The 20,349-nt window shown below is 36.5% G+C and overlaps 1 protein-coding gene across 1 annotated transcript in view; it reads right to left on the bottom strand.

The window, feature by feature from the left end:
- Positions 1–290: 290 nt before the first annotated feature.
- LOC138714505 (uncharacterized) overlaps positions 291–20,349 on the bottom strand; it is a 43,231-nt gene continuing 23,172 nt past the window's right edge. The window contains exon 2 of the mRNA XM_069846618.1: positions 291–9,977. Within this exon, the coding sequence (XP_069702719.1) occupies positions 2,058–9,977 (7,920 nt within the window). The 3' untranslated portion in view covers positions 291–2,057. The remainder of the gene's footprint in view (positions 9,978–20,349) is intronic.

The raw sequence follows: 20,349 nt of genomic DNA, 5'->3' as shown, positions 1-20,349 counted from the left end.
AAATAAAATCTCAATCAGAAAAGCCTGCTCTGGTTTATGATTGCAAATACATTTTAAATATGATTGTCAGTTCTTACAACTATATTCCCACCTATATTACATGTGTTCCAATTTACAAGAGGGTATGTTCTAAGGTACATGAACATGTTGTACCTTCGAACACATTACATATCCCTTCATTTTATTTTTTCCATCCTTAATAGATCTGTAAAACAGGAAAATACATACAGGAAGTTGTAAAGGAATCTACAATAATTATTTCAAGGATTTTTTTCATTTAAAAAATTTTATTTCTCAAAATTAAAAAAAATAAAATGTGAAAAATGTTCAAAGGTACAACAGTCTTCCCCTACATCTTGATACAGATTTTTATTTCAATACAGATTATTCATTAAGAAACATTAAGGGTTAGTGGTATTGACGATATACATATATCTCCAATTAAATTTATTCCAATAAGACTATTTTTCGAATAATAATAATAATAATAATAATAATAATAATAATAATAATAATATTAATAATAATTGAATGAATGAATAAATAAATAAATAAATAAATAAATAAATAAATAAATAAATAAATAAATAAATAAATAAATAACGGAAAGAAGATAAAATAATAAATTATATGACTGTTAAATCAAACACTTAAATTGCTGACTTAATATGTCTCATTGGTCGGCATGACTTTGGCTTCACCCAATATGAAATTGATGAGTAAACGTTTGACAGTATCCTTAGAAATTATTATTAGTGAAATAGCAGAAGTAAACAAATATTTGAGATTATAATACTTCGAACTAAGTGCTTTAATTTAGTGAATTTTCGACAAAATAACAACTATTGTGATATTTGAATAACATCTTTTACGAATATACTTATTAATAATTTATAAGGTACAGAAATAGATAGTTCCATACCATTAATACCACTAAAATCCAACGTTTGAAAATAAATGTATAATTTTTACCTACTACTTATAGACTATAAGTGATAGTAGAAAAAACAGTGTATGCAACTCTCATGATCGCTGCATAATATTACAATGATTGTATGTGTAAAAGTTGTGATAACATGAAAAATGTACAAAATATTGTGTGTAATGTGAAGATCACAATATATTACATACAGATTTATAATAGTACTTGTAGCAACAAAATACCATGATTCTACCAGGATATATACAAAATGTTGGATAAAAAGTAATGGCAACAGTTCGATAATTCTTACATGGCTTTACTCACAGGGAAACAACATTTACGTACCTTCAATATAGTCGCCCCCCCTTATTTATCACCTTTTGCTAAATGTTTGGAAGGCGTTGTACACCATCAACGCGTCCATGTGTGTTGATGTTCCGTATTGACTGCTCTATAGCACAGATAAGTTCATCTCTGGTATTGCACCTGATCCCTCACAGTTGTTCTTTCACTTTGGCGAAAAGATCGTAATCGCATGGTGAGTACGGTGGCTGTTGCAGAATCTCCCATTGCCAGCGGCGCAAGAGGTCCTTGACAGAGCAGCGGTGTGACTCCTTGCATTGTCATGAAGAATGATGGGGTTTTGTACCACCAAGTGTAGTCGTTTTCTCCTGAGCGATGGACGAAGGTGGTGGTGCTTCACGCAGTCCCTGAAAACATTCTTGTGCACTACGACCTCGTGCCACTTCAATTTTGATGCAGAAACATTGCTCTAATTTTGTAAACATGGTCTTAGAGCACTCGCACTATCTCTATGAAAGTCAACGTTCTACACACTGCAGTAGATTGACAGAGTACTGTCGCCGCTGGCTGCACTAATTCACCTAACAGTCCTTGTTCATGTCCACACAGGTGGCAGCTCTCGAACGCACCATCGTCATGTGACAGCAGTGTTGCCATAACTTTTTATCCAACCCTTGTATTATTTTATATCACTGCACGCCACTGGATTGAAAGACTAATTCACTTCATCCCGCTGATACTCAGCAACAATGGAATGGTCCTACTGATACTCCTGCACTATTTAAGGCAGTTAGTCCACTAAGATCAAATACATAAATGTCAGCTCCTTACATTACCTAGCATTCAACAAGAGAAACATGTTTAAATATTCAACCACATTTGAATAACCTTTGTCCTTTGCAATATGCAGTGCACTGCGTCCATCTTCATCAGCAGCATTGATATTCGCACCATGACTGAGTAAGCATTCTACAACAGACAGTTGCCCTTGATATGCTGCACAATGCAATGCAGTTCGTCCTGTATTGGTACATGTATTTACCTCCAAATGACAGTCTAACAAATATTCAACAACTGGTAAATTACCCTTCTTAGCTGCCATGTGCAAAACTGTTTGACCTTTTACGGTCACACTCGTTAACAATGCTTGCTTTTCTACTAAATATTTAACAACAGATAAGTGGCCTCTATATGCTGCTATATGAAGAGGTGTGACTCCATATACATTAGGAATATTAATTATTGCACCATGACTGTGTAGGCATTCGACAACAAGCAAATGTCCTTGACATGCTGCATAATGCAACGCAGTTCGTCCTGTCTTGGTATATGTGTTTACCTCTAAATCACAATCTAACAAATATTCAACAACTGGTAATTTACCCTTATATGCTGCCATATGGAAAGCTGTTTTACCTTTTATAGTCGCACTCGTTAACGATGCTTGATTTTCTACTAAACATTTAACAACAGACAAGTGGCCTCCATATGCTGCTATATGAAGAGGTGTGACTCCATATACGTTAGGAATATTAATTTTTGCACCATGACTGAGTAAGCATTCGACAACAGGCAGATGTCCTTGACATGCTGCGTAATACAATGCAGTTCGTCCTGTATTGGTACGTGTGTTTACCTCTAAATGACAGTCTAACAAGTATTCAACAACTGGTAGATTACCTTTATATGCCGCCATATGCAAAACTGTTTTTCCTTTTACGGTCACACTCGTTAACAATGCTTGATTTTCTACTAAAAATCTAACAACAGACAAATGCCCTCTATATGCTGCTATATGAAGAGGTGTGAGCCCATTTTCATTAGGAATATTAATTTTTGCACCATGACTGAGTAAGCATTCCACAATAGACAGATGTCCTTGACATGCTGCATGATACAATGCAGTTCGTCCTGCATTGGTACATGTGTTTACATCTAAATGGAGATCTAACAAATATTCAACAACTGGTAAATTACACTTATCTGCTGCCATATGCAAAACTGTTTCACCTTTTAGGGTCACAGAAGTGAACAATGCTTGATTTTTCACTAAATATTTAACAACAGATAAATGGCCTCCTAATACTGCTATATGAAGAGGTGTGAGTCCATATACATCAGGAATGTCAATTTCCACACTATGGCTCAGTAAGCATTGGACAATATCCAGATGTCCTTCACGAGCTGCATAATGTAATGCAGTTTCTCCTCTCGTGTTACGTATGTTTACCTCTAACTGTCGATCCATTACATATTCAACAACAGATAATTGGCCACTGCGTGCTGCTTTATGAAGAATTGTATCATTTTTTATGTTTACAGCTGTTGGTAATGCTCCATTATCCACCAAATATTTTACAACAGACAAATAACCTCCACATGCTGCCAGGAATAGAGGCGTCTCCCCATTTGAATCAGCAGCGTTAATATTCGCATTGTGTCTGAGTAAGCATTCAACAGTAGAGAGATTTCCATGACTTGCAGCTATGTGCAGAGCGGTTGTACCACATTGATCATGTGCGTCTACATTATGTCCCTGTAGCAACAGCTTCATTATTACTGAAATATCTTCAGTTTTGCAAGCATACATTAAAGGAGTATACCCATGTATATCATGTCTGTCATTTATGTGGGTTTTGCAGTCACTTGCTTTTTTATTTGATATTTTAAGTTTCCATTTCGATATCATGTTGAATGTTTTGTGAACGTCACCTCCATCTAAAATAATGTTAACTATTTCATACTGTTTGTTCATTATAGCAACATGAAGAGCAGTTTGCATTGCAGAATTCAGTACAGTTTTCTTTAGATCAAGTCCTTTTCTTTGAAGATATTTTGCTAATTCCAGATATCCTTTCTCAGCAGCTTCTGACAGAGCATTAATGCCGTAGTTGGAATCGGTAATATTTTGTTTTAAGACAGGTAATTTGCCTTTTTTTCGTCTTAGGCTATGCTTTTCAGTCTTACAAAACTGTAGCAACAACTCTGCTACAGCCCAGGATTTATTTCTTTCAGCGTAGTCGAGAGCATCACATCCTAGAAAGTCTTTCATATAAATATCTCCACCACTTATCAGCAATTCCTCAGCAATGTCTCTGTAATTATAAAATGATGCAATATGTAGAGCTGTCCTGTCACATTTATCTTTCTGGTCAGTATACGTTCCTTCATGCAAGAGTTGTTTTACTTCGTTTATGTCGTTGTTGAGTACAGCCATGTGTAAACCAGAATTTTCACAAATCATGTAGTTGAATATTCTAAGCATGACTTGCAGCTCGGGTTGATAGAAACACTTATTGAGAAATTTTTTATTGTGTTTGTAATTTCTCATAAGCCACAGTGCGCAGAAGTATTCTGCAAAAGAACGATGAATAAAGTGTGGCTTGTTATTCACAATTCCATCTACAATTCCTATAGGATCATTTCTTTCCTCTAGTTTTTCAAGATAACTTTTTAAATCTCTCCAAATCTCTTTTGGTCTTAAAATACTTCTATCTGACTCGGGAACCATTACTGCCAGAGAACACACGATGTGCATTTCGTCAAATTCGTCATATAATTTCCCGAATGTGGAATTGAACACTACATTCGTTAGAGGAATTTTCATTTTATCTTTAATAAAAATGTCGTACTTGAATTTCACTGATTGCTGGAATAGTTCCGTGAGATTAATAGTTTTTGGAAGTGTTACATTTCCCTTATCTTTGAAAATTTGGAGATGATGTTGAAAGCTCTCCGCCATCATTTTGGTTTGTAGGGGAATACCCATAAACTTCGACTCTGCTTCTGAAAGATTTTGTGTGGTAATGTGAACTACTTTTTGAGCAAATTCTTTTGTTATTGCTCTATCAATGTCTGGAAAAGTAGTGGTCCAATAGTTTTCAAGGTAAGATAATTGATCATAGACGGAGAAAGGTAATAGTGTGTGGGATACTACACAGAGTTCTTTCTCTAGCAACTTCTTCATCACAGGACGAGAGGTTACCCAAATCTGAGAGATCCCCATTTTTATCATATTTCTTATTAGAGAGATAACAGTGTTAGTGTATTTGGGATTTATTTCATCCACTCCATCAAGCAGGACCACGATATTTTTCGTATCGTCCGTGGCGCTGTCAAATAACAATTTTCCCATTGCTGAGTCGCCTACACCTGCAGCAGAGATAAAGAGTTCATTCATAAAATCTAATGATGTGCCCCTATCCATGTATTTGTCCAATATATGTGTTTGATCATTCAAAGAGACTGGAATTACACACTTAGATGGATGCATTCTCTTTAAATTAGAGCTAATGTACGACACGAGCGTAGTTTTACCCATTCCTGGCTCTGCGATAATGAGAATGATTCTATCGGGAATGTTGATCATTTGCTCTTGGTTGTAACTAACACATTCACTGTGGTCTATGTATTTTTGTATGACAGAAATGTCGCCCTTCGACGCCTTCCATATGAGTTTCTTATCACTTTGTAGTTCAATCCAGTGGACATTTGGATGCCTTTCACATAGAAAGTCGTATTCGAGTGAATTTCTTATTATTGTAAACCAACAAGAGTTTGGGTCAACTTCCCCATTTTTAGTGCAACTGTAGTTAATATTTTCTGTTGTTCTGTGATTTTTCGATATTTCCTCATACTCCTCATTTTCAATGTAACTATAGTTACCATCTTCTTTTCTTTTGTGATCTCTCGAAATTTTCTCATACCCCCCAATGTCAATGTAACTATAGTTATCATCTTCTGTTCTTGAGTGATCTCTCGAAATTTCCTCATACCCCCCAATGTCAATGTAACTGTAGTTATCATTTTCTGTTCTTGAGTGATCTATCGAAATGTCATCATACTCCCCATTTTGAGTGTAACTGTAGTTATCATCTTCTGTTCTTGTGTGATCTCTCGAAATATCCTCATACTCCCCATTTTTAGTGTAACTGTAGCTATCATCTTCTGTTCTTGTGTGATCTCTCGAAATATCGTCATATTCCCTAATTTCAGTGTAACTGTTATTATCATCTTCTGTTCTTGTGTGATCTCTCGAAATATCCTCATATTCCCTAATTTCAGTGTAACTGTTATTATCATCTTCTGTTCTTGTGTGATCTCTCGAAATATCCTCATATTCCTTAATTTCAGTGTAACTGTTATTATCATCTTCTGTTCTTGTGTGATCTCTCGAAATATCCTCATATTCCCTAATTTCAGTGTAACTGTTATTATCATCTTCTGTTCTTGAGTGATCTCTCGAAATGTATTCATACTCCCCATTTTTAGTGTAATTGTAGTTATCATCTTCTGTTCTTGTGTGATTTCTCGAAATATCCTCATATTCCCTAATTTCAGTGTAACTGTTATTATCATCTTCTGTTCTTGTGTGATCTCTCGAAATATCCTCATATTCCCTAATTTCAGTGTAACTGTTATTATCATCTTCTGTTCTTGTGTGATCTCTCGAAATATTCTCATATTCCCTAATTTCGGTGTAACTGTAGTTATCTCCTGTTCTTGTGTGATCTCTCGAAATTTCCCTATACTCCCCATTTTCAGTGTAACTGTAGTTATCTTCTTCTGTTCTTGTGCGATCTCTCGAAATTTCCTCATACTCCCCATTTTCAATGTAGCTGTACTCATCATGTTCTGTTCTTGTGCGATCTCTCGAAATGTCATCATACTCCCCATTTTCAGTGTAAATGTAGTTATCATCTTCTGTTCTTGTGTGATCTCTCGAAATGTTCTTATATATCTCACTTTCAGTGTAACTGTAGTTGTCATCTTCTGTTCTTGTGTGATCCCACGAAATTTCCTCATACTCCCCATTTTTAGTGTAATTGTATTTATCATCTTCTGTTCTTGTGTGATCCCACGACATTTCCTCATACTCCCCATTTTTAGTGTAATTGTATTTATTATCTTCTGTTCTTGTGTGATCCCACGAAATTTCCTCATACTCCCCATTTTTAGTGTAATTGTAGTTATCATCTTCTGTTCTTGAGTGATCTCTCGATATGTTCTCATACTCCCCATTTTTAGTGTAATTGTAGTGATCATCTTCTGTTCTTGTGTGATCTCTCGAAATATTCTCATATTCCCTAATTTCAGTGTAACTGTTATTATCATCTTCTGTTCTTGTGTGATCTCTCGAAATATCCTCATATTCCCTAATTTCAGTGTAACTGTTATTATCATCTTCTGTTCTTGTGTGATCTCTCGAAATATCCTCATATTCCCTAATTTCAGTGTAACTGTTATTATCATCTTCTGTTCTTGTGTGATTTCTCGAAATATCCTCATATTCCCTAATTTCAGTGTAACTGTTATTATCATCTTCTGTTCTTGAGTGATCTCTCGAAATGTACTCATACTCCCCATTTTTAGTGTAATTGTAGTTATCATCTTCTGTTCTTGTGTGATTTCTCGAAATATCCTCATATTCCCTAATTTCAGTGTAACTGTTATTATCATCTTCTGTTCTTGAGTGATCTCTCGAAATGTACTCATACTCCCCATTTTTAGTGTAATTGTAGTTATCATCTTCTGTTCTTGTGTGATCCCACGAAATTTCCTCACACTCCCCATTTTTAGTGTAATTGTAGTTATCATCTTCTGTTCTTGAGTGATCTCTCGATATGTTCTCATACTCGCCATTTTCAGTGTAACAGTTATCATCTTCTGTTCTTGTGTGATCTCTCGATATGTTCTCATACTCGACATTTTTAGTGTAATTGTAGTTATCATCTTCTGTTCTTGAGTGATCTCTCGATATGTTCTCATACTCGACATTTTTAGTGTAATTGTAGTTATCATCTTCTGTTCTTGAGTGATCTCTCGATATGTTCTCATACTCGACATTTTTAGTGTAATTGTAGTTATCATCTTCTGTTCTTGAGTGATCTCTCGATATGTTCTCATACTCGACATTTTTAGTGTAATTGTAGTTATCATCTTCTGTTCTTGAGTGATCTCTCGATATGTTCTCATACTCGCCATTTTCAGTGTAACAGTTATCATCTTCTGTTCTTGTGTGATCTCTCGAAATTTCCTCGTCCGCCTTGAGAAGAACGGGACAATTGAGATATTTGTAATCAAGGGCATAGATATCGTATTCATTTAAGAGATAAGGCATATTTTCTTCACGATCACCACTAAAAGCTAACACACCATGAACTTCACTTTTACTCACAATGGTGTTCTGTAGATAAATATAACGAGTTATTGATCTTGGAATGAAGTGATCCATTGCAGTTTGAAGACTCTTCCCAACTGTGATGTCAGTGGATGTAAGAATTTGTAATAAAGTATCCTCATTAATTGATAGTTTTCTGATATCTGTGAGAAGAGATCGAATTGTGACTTCGAAACCTTGTAAGAGGACTTCCTGTTGTTCAATTCTATGTTGTGAACTTAGGTCAAGCTGGCTGAAGTTCGTGACATCTGTGAGGTAGTTATCAGATCTTACAGGGACATTAGAGACAATAATAAGCCTCTTGTTTGGATATTGGTTATATATAAAGTCTACATTCTCTTGAACTTGTTCCCACTCCACTACCAGAGTAGTACACCACTTACTGGGCCATAAAGCTAGGACTTCCTGTTTTGAAGTCAACAAGGACTTCAATTCTATCACAATGTGAGGAGTTTTCAAATTTTCACATATCTTCAAACAAGTGAGTAATGTTGATTTTGTAACAATATTTATCTCTGGAATGTTTGGAAGTGACAATGACTCTTTTTTAAATTTTATTCTAAGATTATCCATTTCTTTCCTTTTGTTTTCACTTAGTTTAGATAGTCTATATTTTATTATATTCTGCCAAAAATCTGCTTTCTCTGTTAAGTAGAAATTTTTCTTTTTCCACCAGTCTGAAATGGCTTCATAAATTTCCTTCCAAATGGATATTGTGTCGATTTCATTGGTCCACAAGAGTTTTTGAATCTCTTCCTGGATTATGCCATCCATTTGCTCTTCGTTCGGCTGATCAACAAAAAATGACACGTTGCGAAGAAAATCACCGCAGTCTTCCAGATCTCTTAATTGGCATTTGATTCTTCTGAAGTCCTCTAAACGTGTAATTGATCCAATTGATTTTGACGATTCTTTCGACAGTGATGCCTTCAGTTGTTTAATTTTGTTCAGTAAATCTTTTTCTGAAATATTTTTTAAATCAACTGACTCTAAAAATTCCCTGATATGGAAAACATCTTTAAAATATTGGAAGATGTCGCGATCTGATTTTTCATCGAACGAAAACACAGCGGAAGCTTCACTGTTAACTTGTAGAAGAGGTTGAGTGATGGAGTGTGATTGTCTGTCCCTCTGTGATAGTTGAGGGTTCATCTTCGCGTTAGTAAAGATGACGTATTCTGAGTCCTCGTAGTCCCCCTGAAACACAGGGTGTTCCCTGCTAACATCACGGAATCGCTCTTTAATTTCAGTATATGACTTATAATACTTGATGAGATTGAAGGCGCCAATCTTCTTGAGATTTGTCAAGTCTCGAAAAGTGATTGGATTCTTGCTGGTCTTATGCTTCAATTGTATAAAACACGTGATCCATTTTTCAGAGTCGTTTTTCTTGTAGGCTATGACAACGTCATCAAATGCACCAGCTCCAGCGAAGTTTGTAGCAATATGAAACTGTTGTGTGTGTTGCAGGGCTCTCAGGAACAAAAGGGCGGGGACTTTGATCTCATACTCCTGTCCAGCTCCATCGGAAAATCCCTTTGTTTTCTCGAATTTCAGCCGCTCTGTGGGTTTCTGTAAGCATTTTAACACTTGTTGAAATGAGGTTTTATTTTTTCGCCATTTCTCCTCAAATACCTGAAACCACTCGTATCATATGAATATAATAATAATAATAATAATAATAATAATAATAATAATAATAATAATAATAATAATAATAATGTCTAGTGTACTATCGAAAAATTTGAAAGTTTGAATTTGTGAAAGAGTTATATTACCGGTTGTTCTTTATGGTTGTGAGAATTGGACCCTCACTTTGAGAGAGGAATAGAGATTAAGGGTTTTTGAGAATAAGGTTCTTAGGAAAATATTTGTAGCTAAGAGGGATGAAGTTACAGGAGAATGGAGAAAGTTACACAACGCAGAACTGCACGCATTGTATTCTTCACCTGACATAATTACTTACATACTTACTTACTGGCTTTAAGGAACCCGGAGGCTCATTGCCGCCCTCACATAAGCCCGCCATTGGTCCCTATCATGAGCAAGATTAATCCATTCTCTATCATCATATCCCACCTCCCTCAAATCCATTTTAATATTATCTTCCCATCTACGTGTCGGCCTCCCTAAAGGTCTTCTTCCCTCCGGCCTCCCAACTAACACTCTATATGCATTTCTGTATTCGCCCATACGTGCTACATGCCCTGCCCATCTCAAACGTCTGGATTTAATGTTCCTAATTATGTCAGGTGAAGAATACAATGCGTGCAGTTCTGTGTTGTGTAACTTTCTCCATTCTCCTGTAACTTCATCCCTCTTAGCCCCAAATATTTTCCTAAGCACCTTATTCTCAAACACCCTTAACCTATGTTCCTCTCTCAAAGTGAGAGTCCAAGTTTCACAACCATACAGAACAACCGGTAATATAACTGTTTTATAAATTCTAACTTTCAGATTTTTTGACAGCAGACTGGATGGTAAAAGTTTCTCAACCGAATGATAACAGGCATTTTCCATATTTATTCTGTGTTTAATTTCCTCCCGAGTATCATTTATATTTGTTGCTGTTGCTCCAAGATATTTGAACTTCTCCACCTCTTCAAAAGATAAATTTCCAATTTTTATATTTCCATTTCGTACAATATTCTCGTCACGAGACATAATCATATACTTTGTCTTTTCGGGATTTACTTCCAAACCTATCTCTTTACTTGCTTCCAGTAAAATTTCCGTGTTTTCCCTAATAGTTTGTGGATTTTCTCCTAACATATTCACGTCATCCGCATAGACAAGCAGCTGATGTAACCCGTTCAATTCCAAACCGTCTCTGTTATCCTGGACTTTCCTAATGGGATACTCTAGAGCGAAGTTAAAAAGTAAAGGTGATAGTGCATCTCCTTGCTTTAGCCCACAGTGAATTGGAAACGCATCTGACAGAAACTGACCTATACGAACTCTGCTGTACGTTTCACTGAGACACATTTTAATTAATCGAACTAGTTTCTTGGGGATACCAAATTCAATAAGAATATCATATAAAACTTCTCTCTTAACCGAGTCATATGCCTTTTTGAAATCTATAAATAACTGATGCACTGTACTCTTATACTCCCATTTTTTCTCCATTATCTATCGAATACAAAATATCTGGTCAGTAGTTGATCTATTACGCCTAAAACCACACTGATGATCCCCAATAATTTCATCTACATATGGAGTTAATCTTCTCAAAAGAATATTGGACAAAATTTTGTACGACGTCAACAAAAGTGATATTCCTCGAAAGTTACTACAGTTAGTCTTGTCCCCCTTCTTAAAGATAGGTACGATTATGGACTCCTTCCATTGTTCTGGTACATTTTCCTTTTCCCAAATAGGAAGTACAAGCTTATAAATTTCGTTAGATAATGCGCTTCCACCCTCTTGTATTAATTCTGCTGGAATGTGATCGATACCTGGAGACTTATAATTTTTCAAATTTTCTATAGCAATTTCGACTTCAGAAATTGTGGGTTCGGGTATAAATGGCTCAGCAGTTTGTATTTCAATTTCGTCCCGATCATTTCTACTTGGCCTATGCATATTTAGTAGTTGTTCAAAATAGTTTTTCCATCTGTTCAGGATTGAATGAGCGTCTGCAAGCAAGTCACCATTCTCATCCTTGATCACGTTTACCTTTGCCTGATATTCATTCTTGAATTCCTTTATGCCCTTATATAAATCTCTAATGTTTTTATTTTTACTATTTGTTTCTACCTCATTCAGTTTTTCCTTCAAGTAATCTCTTTTTTTATTCCTAAGCGTACGATTTGCTTCCCGTCTTTTATTGAAATAATTATCTCTATTCGCCTCAACTGGATCCTGTAAGAATTTCAATTTTGCCTGTTTCCTTCTTTCTACTACCATGGAACAATCTTCATCAAACCACGGTTTCTTTTTCTTAGTTTCATAATAACCTATGCTCTGTTCAGCTGCAATTTTGATATTATCTCGAATATTTTCCCACATGCTTCACCTGACATAATTAGGAACATTAAATCGAGACGTGTGAGATGGATAGGGAATTCAGCACGTATTGGTGAATCCAGAAATGCATATAGAGTGTTAGTTGGGAGACCAGAGGGAAAAAGATCTTTGGGGAGACCGAGACGTAGATGGGAGAATAATATTAAAATGGATTTGAGGGATTTGGGATATGGTAATAAAGACTGGATTAATCTTGCACAGGATAGGGACCGATGGCGGGGTTATGTGAGGGCGGCAATGAAAATGCGGGTTCCTTAAAAGCCATTTGTAAGTAAGTAATGTCTAATAATAATAATAATAATAATAATAATAATAATAATAATAATAATGATAATAATAATAATAGTAATGATAATAATGTATTCTATTTTAGGTGGCAAAGTTTAATAATAATAATAATAATAATAATAATAATAATAATAATAATAATAATAATAATTCTATATTTATACTGGCAGAGTTAAGGACATAGGGCCTTCTCTTACACTCTACCAGGTCACAAAGTATACAAGCAGTTAAAATTTAACAAAACGTTAAAGAACAGAATACTAACATATTACAAAAAAAATAATAATAGCATAATAAAATCGACACTAAAGAACATGAAAATAATACCATAATAGAAGAAAATGAAAGTAAAATATATTGGATTATAGTGAAAGCCACTCATTTGGTACAAATGGTTAATATGGAAAAACGTAAGCAAGAATATATAAAAATGGAATGTAATAAAATAATAATAAAAAAGAAAAGAAATATGAAAATTAAATAAAATTCACGATAAAAAGTTTATGATAATAAATTCATCGCTGATAAAGAGAACAAAGAGGGGAAAGGAAGGAAACAGAAATATATAGCCTATATTTTTACAAAACAATGGCAGAGAAAAGGGCTTATAACTGAAAGGAATCTAATTCAAAAAGTGCAATTTTAATTTATTTTTGAAACTAGACAATGTCCGACAGCCTCTGACGTAGTTAAGGCCTTGATGGTAAAATAATGCTGAAAAGTTAAGAAAATCCAGTTTGTGTTATTATGATTGTAATTATATTTCAGACTGTTTTAAGTGATCTAGTATAATAAAATGTGGCAAAACATACTGTGCGTGAGTAGAGAGGAATGTGTTTATTTTTAGTCTAATGCTATTTTCTCGATTATAGAATTTTAAGGAGTTTCTTGAATTAGAAAAGCTCCTTGCACAACAGTTATTGTCGGATTGGTCTGAAAGTTCTCGCAGAGATCAATTAAATATTGATAAAAAATTAATTAACATTTGTATGAAATATTAATATTAAGTTCCTTCGGGGCATATTTTACTATTTAATTAACTTATTATTCCCAGAACATGAACTTTACAAGCAATCGAAAAAGTACTGAATAAGGAAAAAAAAAAGAAGTTTCCTTCGCAGGCAGAATTCGAACCACGAAAGTCTCAGTTACCAGTCTATCGTGCTCTGGAGTGAACAAGGCTCCGAAATCAGCTACAATGGTCGATCCGATTTTTTTGCCACTACTGTACATTAGTCTATAATGTACATCAGGCCTGAAGCGGTTAAAGCAATAGTTCTTGTTCATTTGCAATTTTCTAATTAATTGTAATGTATAGTAGCCTTGTTTAATTATTAGGCAGCGGCATTCCTTTTAAGATTTGTAGGTCTTTATTGCATGCACCGATAATAAAATAAAAATGCGACGTTGTCACGTCTTGTTTGTTGCTGCTATATATTAATATAACATGGAACAAGACACACTGCTAAAATTTGCAACTCTGGTTTATATATACACTCCGCGTGGAGTATTGGAGCGGCCTTCAAAAGACTTGACGACAATGGTCAGCGCGTCATAATTAAAATTATTGAAACTACAAAGCTTCCGTCCATACACTCCGCGTGGAGTATTAGAGCGGCCTTCAAAAGACTTGACGACAATGGTCAGCGCGACATAATTAAAATTATTGAAACTACAAAGCTTCCGTCCATACACTCCGCGTGGAGTATTAGAGCGGCCTTCAAAAGACTTGACGACAATGGTCAGCGCGACATAATTAAAATTATTGAAACTACAAAGCTTCCGTCCATACACTCCGCGTGGAGTATTAGAGCGGCCTTCAAAAGACTTGACGACAATGGTCAGCGCGACATAATTAAAATTATTGAAACTACAAAGCTTCCGTCCATACACTCCGCGTGGAGTATTAGAGCGGCCTTCAAAAGACTTGACGACAATGGTCAGCGCGTCATAATTAAAATTATTGAAACTACAAAGCTTCCGTCCATACACTCCGCGTGGAGTATTGGAGCGGCCTTCAAAAGACTTGACGACAATGGTCAGCGCGACATAATTAAAATTATTGAAACTACAAAGCTTCCGTCCATACACTCCGCGTGGAGTATTAGAGCGGCCTTCAAAAGACTTGACGACAATGGTCAGCGCGACATAATTAAAATTATTGAAACTACAAAGCTTCCGTCCATACACTCCGCGTGGAGTATTGGAGCGGCCTTCAAAAGACTTGACGACAATGGTCAGCGCGGCATAATTAAAATTATTGAAACTACAAAGCTTCCGTCCATACACTCCGCGTGGAGTATTGGAGCGGCCTTCAAAAGACTTGACGACAATGGTCAGCGCGACATAATTAAAATTATTGAAACTACAAAGCTTCCGTCCATACACTCCGCGTGGAGTATTGGAGCGGCCTTCAAAAGACTTGACGACAATGGTCAGCGCGGCATAATTAAAATTATTGAAACTACAAAGCTTCCGTCCATACACTCCGCGTGGAGTATTGGAGCGGCCTTCAAAAGACTTGACGACAATGGTCAGCGCGACATAATTAAAATTATTGAAACTACAAAGCTTCCGTCCATACTCTCCGCGTGGAGTATTGGAGCGGCCTTCAAAAGACTTGACGACAATGGTCAGCGCGACATAATTAAAATTATTGAAACTACAAAGCTTCCGTCCTCTTTGACACCGCTAGCCTACTAATTGAACGTGGCTACTTTAATGTGTATGAAATACAAATATTTGAAACAATGACTAACTTTACTAACAATAGTAAATAAAAGTAATTTATTTGGTGCTTAATCTGCTAATAACCGTCCTTTAATACTATTGGTGTAATATGAATAATGATCGACAATCCAGTTACAAATATAATATTGTAATGTCTTCACGATACCAACAATCAGCTTTATAATTTTAAATATTATCGCCGCGCTCTCATGGTTAACATTCGGCAGGTCTTTGAGCGGCCTCGTGCATAACATTCGGCAGGTCTTTGAAACTTAATTGTATTATTGTTTTCAATTTCTTATGTCGCCGCTCCAATCACTCGCCTCTATTTCAATATTGCCACCAATAAACTGCTTCCATTATAAAATGACACCTACTTGTCTAATCCACGTGGACTAAAACCGAGGTTGCAATGTCTTGTGCTGAGGGCGAACATTAAGGTATGTGATTAAAATTATTATTAAAGAGTTATTATTAAGAGTTAAGAATGTCAACGTACTCGTATATGAAATAATAATAATAATAATAATAATAATAATAATAATAATAATAATAATAATAATAATAATAATAATAATAATCAAGCTGAGCAGTTAGCGATATTAAGTGCATTACAGCTCATAAATGGCGGCCGGGTAGCTCAGTTGGTAGAGCAGCTGGCTACGGACTGAAAGGTCCGGGGTTCGATCCCAGGTGGTGACAGGATTTTTTCTCGTTGCCAAACTTTCAGAACGGCCCCGAGGTTCACTCAGCCTCCTATAAATTTGAGTACCGGGTCTTTCCTGGGGGTAAAAGGCGGTCAGAGCGTGGTGCCGACCACACCACCTCATTCTAGTGCCGAGGTCATGGAAAGCATGGGGCTCTACCTCCATGCCCCCCAAGTGCCTTCATGGCATGTTACGGGGATACCTTTACCTTTACCTTTTACAGCTCATAAATAGTGAGCAGATTGAACTTGAGCAGAGGAAGATAGCTATATGCACGGACAGCCAAATAACTCTGGCTCTTCTAAAAAAAACTCCTCAAACCATAATAATATAATCGAGATAATACGTGAAAACATCAAAAGCCTAAAAGAACAGAACTTCATTATCCACTTCGGATGGGTCAAGGCTCATGTAGGAATAGAGGGCAATGAACTCGCGGATAAAACAGCAAAAGAGGCAGCAACAGAAGATGGTCTTGAAGTGGCATACAACAGGAAACCTAAGACCACAATTGTAACGGAAATAGAAGAAGAAGGGTTCAACGAATGGGAGAACGACTGGAAAAACTCACTTAAAGGAGCTATATGTAAGAAGTTCTTCCCGTCTGTACGTCAGAGGATGAAACAAAATATTACGCTGACAGCAGAAGTAACCGCCATGATCTCAGGCCATGGAAAAACCAAGGCATACCTGCACCGTTTCGGGATCAAAGACGACTCAACGTGTTCATGCCTTCAAGATGCACAAACAGTAGATCACCTAATATACTCGTGTGTCAAGTTGAATAAACAAAGGGACATTCTGAAGCAGGGAATATATAGAAATCAAGATAGATGGCCAGTGTCACATGAGAAACTATTGTTAAAACACTATAAGGGATTCAGAAACTTTCTTCAATCAATAGATTTCACATCACTGTAAATATTGTAAATAGTGAAAAAACTACTCTACTTAAAATTAGTATTAGTATTAGTATTAGTATTCAGTAGTAGTAGCAGTTAGATATCATGTTAAAATAATTATAAGCAATTCACTACCTTTATTTTGGACGTCACCCTCTCCACAAGTCTCATATTATTGTAACGTTTATTATTTAAGCACAATTGATAGTACTAATGTACAAAAATTGTCAAATAAATTTAAAAAAAAAAACTACCTTTATTAAGTCAATAGACTTCACGGCAGTGTATTATATTGTAAATAGTGAAAGCACTACTCCAGTTAAAATAGTATTAGTATTAATAATTTTAAATAATTCATAAACTGTATTCAGTCAGCTGACTTTACATCCTTGTAAATATTGTAAATAGTTTACTATTACTTTTTGTTTTAAGTTCCGACAGAATGTAAAAACAGTGTAGCAACAAATGTGTGTAGTATTGCATTACTGCAATGGAGCATACTGAATAAAAAGGGGGAAAAAATAATAATAATAGCCATTTAACACTATAACAAACTAGTGCTTATTCTTATCGAGGAAGTACACGTGACAACGTGACGCTTAGAGTGAAACCTACAGAGCAACAATCTGTCGGCAAAATTATGTTTTAAAAGCACACCGCTCGTTATTGCATGATGCCGACATGCTAAGCATGAGGCCGCGGCGATAATATGCTCGTTCTCATAGAAGTTGTCACGTAGCATTTCCAATTGTTTGCTTTCATATTTTCAAATCTTACTCTTACAGTTTTGTGCTACACGTCTTTTATTGCAGGAGAAGAAATTTGAATGAGGAACAGTCAGTTATTGTCGGGTGACAGAAGGTATAAGATGGGTTAGTTAGAATGCCTAAATTCAGTAAACCATTGAAAAGTAAACTTCATGCTTACGTTAGTGAATTTGGTGCCCATGTGTTTTCAACCGATGGAACAGTTTTGTTATGTAAGGTTTCTGAAAAGACAGTTAATCACGAAAAAATAGTACATTATGCAACGAGCCTATAATGATAGTAGGATCGAGTATGGATATTTATGAAACAAGCGCAAGCGAGTTTCATAATTTTCATACTAGCTTCTTAATTACCATTATAGGCGAGTTTCATACGACTTTTTATGCTCGACCATATTTCTAACTTGAAATTACCGGTATTCAGATGTATACATTTTATTTATAACTGACAAGATCGGAAGTGACCTTGTTCTAGGTCGTGAATTGTGAGATGTGCGCAGACGCGAAAGTATTGATTTTTTCCGAGGAACAATAATGTCACTGACCTTGACGTAATCCCGTTAAACTTGATAATATTATAATATTATAACCTTGATTATTGAATTCGATATTGAAAAACGAGATGACAAATTGAATTTATTTGAATATTATTTACAATTAATGCTAATTATTATAGTAACAGAACATAACCTTCTGCGACAGTATTGGAATTCCTGCCTCCGTGACCTTTCTCTAATTCTCTTTCGATTGCATATCCGAGAATAATCGATACTTGCGGTTTTATAACGGTAGAAAGCTGACCTGTCATTGGCTGAACAGTTGTAACCTGAGTCGTCATTGGCTGGAAGACCTGACCTTTAATGAGTAGGTGTACTTTAATGACATCATTAAAGGTCTGCTACCAGGTGTATAATTACTACATTTCGGCATGGTCGAGCATAAAGTATTTTATAAGTCAACATGTGTCAACTACGAAGTAAATATGTGAGTTATGTTGATATAATTTAAATTTATTGCTAAAATATATTATGTCTTTTTTAAATTTATAATGCCTTTTTCAAAGATTATTGTGCCTTTTTCTACGTTTTTATTGCCTTTTGTGCCTGCCTATTTTAGCTGTTATAAATACCTAAACATCCGGGCTATAATTATTATGAATAGGCGAGTGACGGTCTGCATTTAGTGCAGTCTATGTAGTTGGTTACTGAGAATGTTTTTCGTGCCGAGTTTTCTATTGTGCTAAGCCCAACTACGAGTATACCTGTTTTTAATCCATGTACTATTAAGAGTCTGGTATTTTATATCAACATGTTCATACAACTGTGCTAATTGCAATCGTTTCAGTTATAAGACGAATATGAATAAGAAAAGTATTAAATATTGTGACAGCTGCAACGGGGTTTGAACACGCGTCCGACAGGGCGCGCGGCAGACGAAACGCTGGTACGTGGAGCATCTGCATGCTGAAGGGCAGAGGGGGCGTATTACGTCAACGCGACGAGGGGAGGGTGCGCGCGCAACTGCTGCGTGCGGAGTGAAGGGGGGACGGACCCTCCCGACTCTTCCAGAAGTCCGTCGAAGTGGAGATATCCAGATAATTCCAGAGAGCTATCTCTGCACACCCGTAGAAATTTCTCGCAACTATGATTTTGCTATAAAAGAAGAAACGCGAGCGAACTTGAGTAGTTTCAGTTTATTCAGCCATTCAGTGAGTAAGCCAGTGGACAGAGCAAGCCAGCCAGTCTTGTGTACCGGAGTTCGACTTGAGTGTGCGTCCGCAACTGTGTCAGCATCCGAAGGCCTGAGTTCGAGTGCAGTGGACCGCAGTTGGAGGGACCTGAGTTCGAGTACAGTGGACTGTCTCTGAAGGTCTGTGGTTCGAGATATTGTGAACTCGAGTGACTGAGCTAGAAGAACTGTGAACTGAGAACTGACCGTTCTGTGAAGGGGGGACGGACCCTCCCGACTCTTCCAGAAGTCCGTCGAAGTGGAGATATCCAGATAATTCGAGAGAGCTATCTCTGCACACCCGTAGAAATTTCTCGCAACTATGATTTTGCTCTAAAAGAAGAAACGCGAGCGAACTTGAGTAGTTTCAGTTTATTCAGCCATTCAGTGAGTAAGCCAGTGGACAGAGCAAGCCAGCCAGTCTTGTGTACCGGAGTTCGACTTGAGTGTGCGCCCGCAACTGTGTCAGCATCCGAAGGCCTGAGTTCGAGTGCAGTGGACCGCAGTTGGAGGGACCTGAGTTCGAGTACAGTGGACTGTCTCTGAAGGTCTGTGGTTCGAGATATTGTGAACTCGAGTGACTGAGCTAGAAGAACTGTGAACTGAGAACTGACCGTTCTGTGAAGGGGGGACGGACCCTCCCGACTCTTCCAGAAGTCCGTCGAAGTGGAGATATCCAGATAATTCGAGAGAGCTATCTCTGCACACCCGTAGAAATTTCTCGCAACTATGATTTTGCTCTAAAAGAAGAAACGCGAGCGAACTTGAGTAATTTCAGTTTATTCAGCCATTCA

The sequence above is a fragment of the Periplaneta americana genome, chromosome 2 (genome assembly GCF_040183065.1).
Source record: "Periplaneta americana isolate PAMFEO1 chromosome 2, P.americana_PAMFEO1_priV1, whole genome shotgun sequence".
NCBI lineage: Eukaryota > Metazoa > Arthropoda > Insecta > Blattodea > Blattidae > Periplaneta > Periplaneta americana.
Note: the sequence above shows the minus strand (reverse complement) of the source record. Positions and strands in the feature narration are given on the sequence as shown.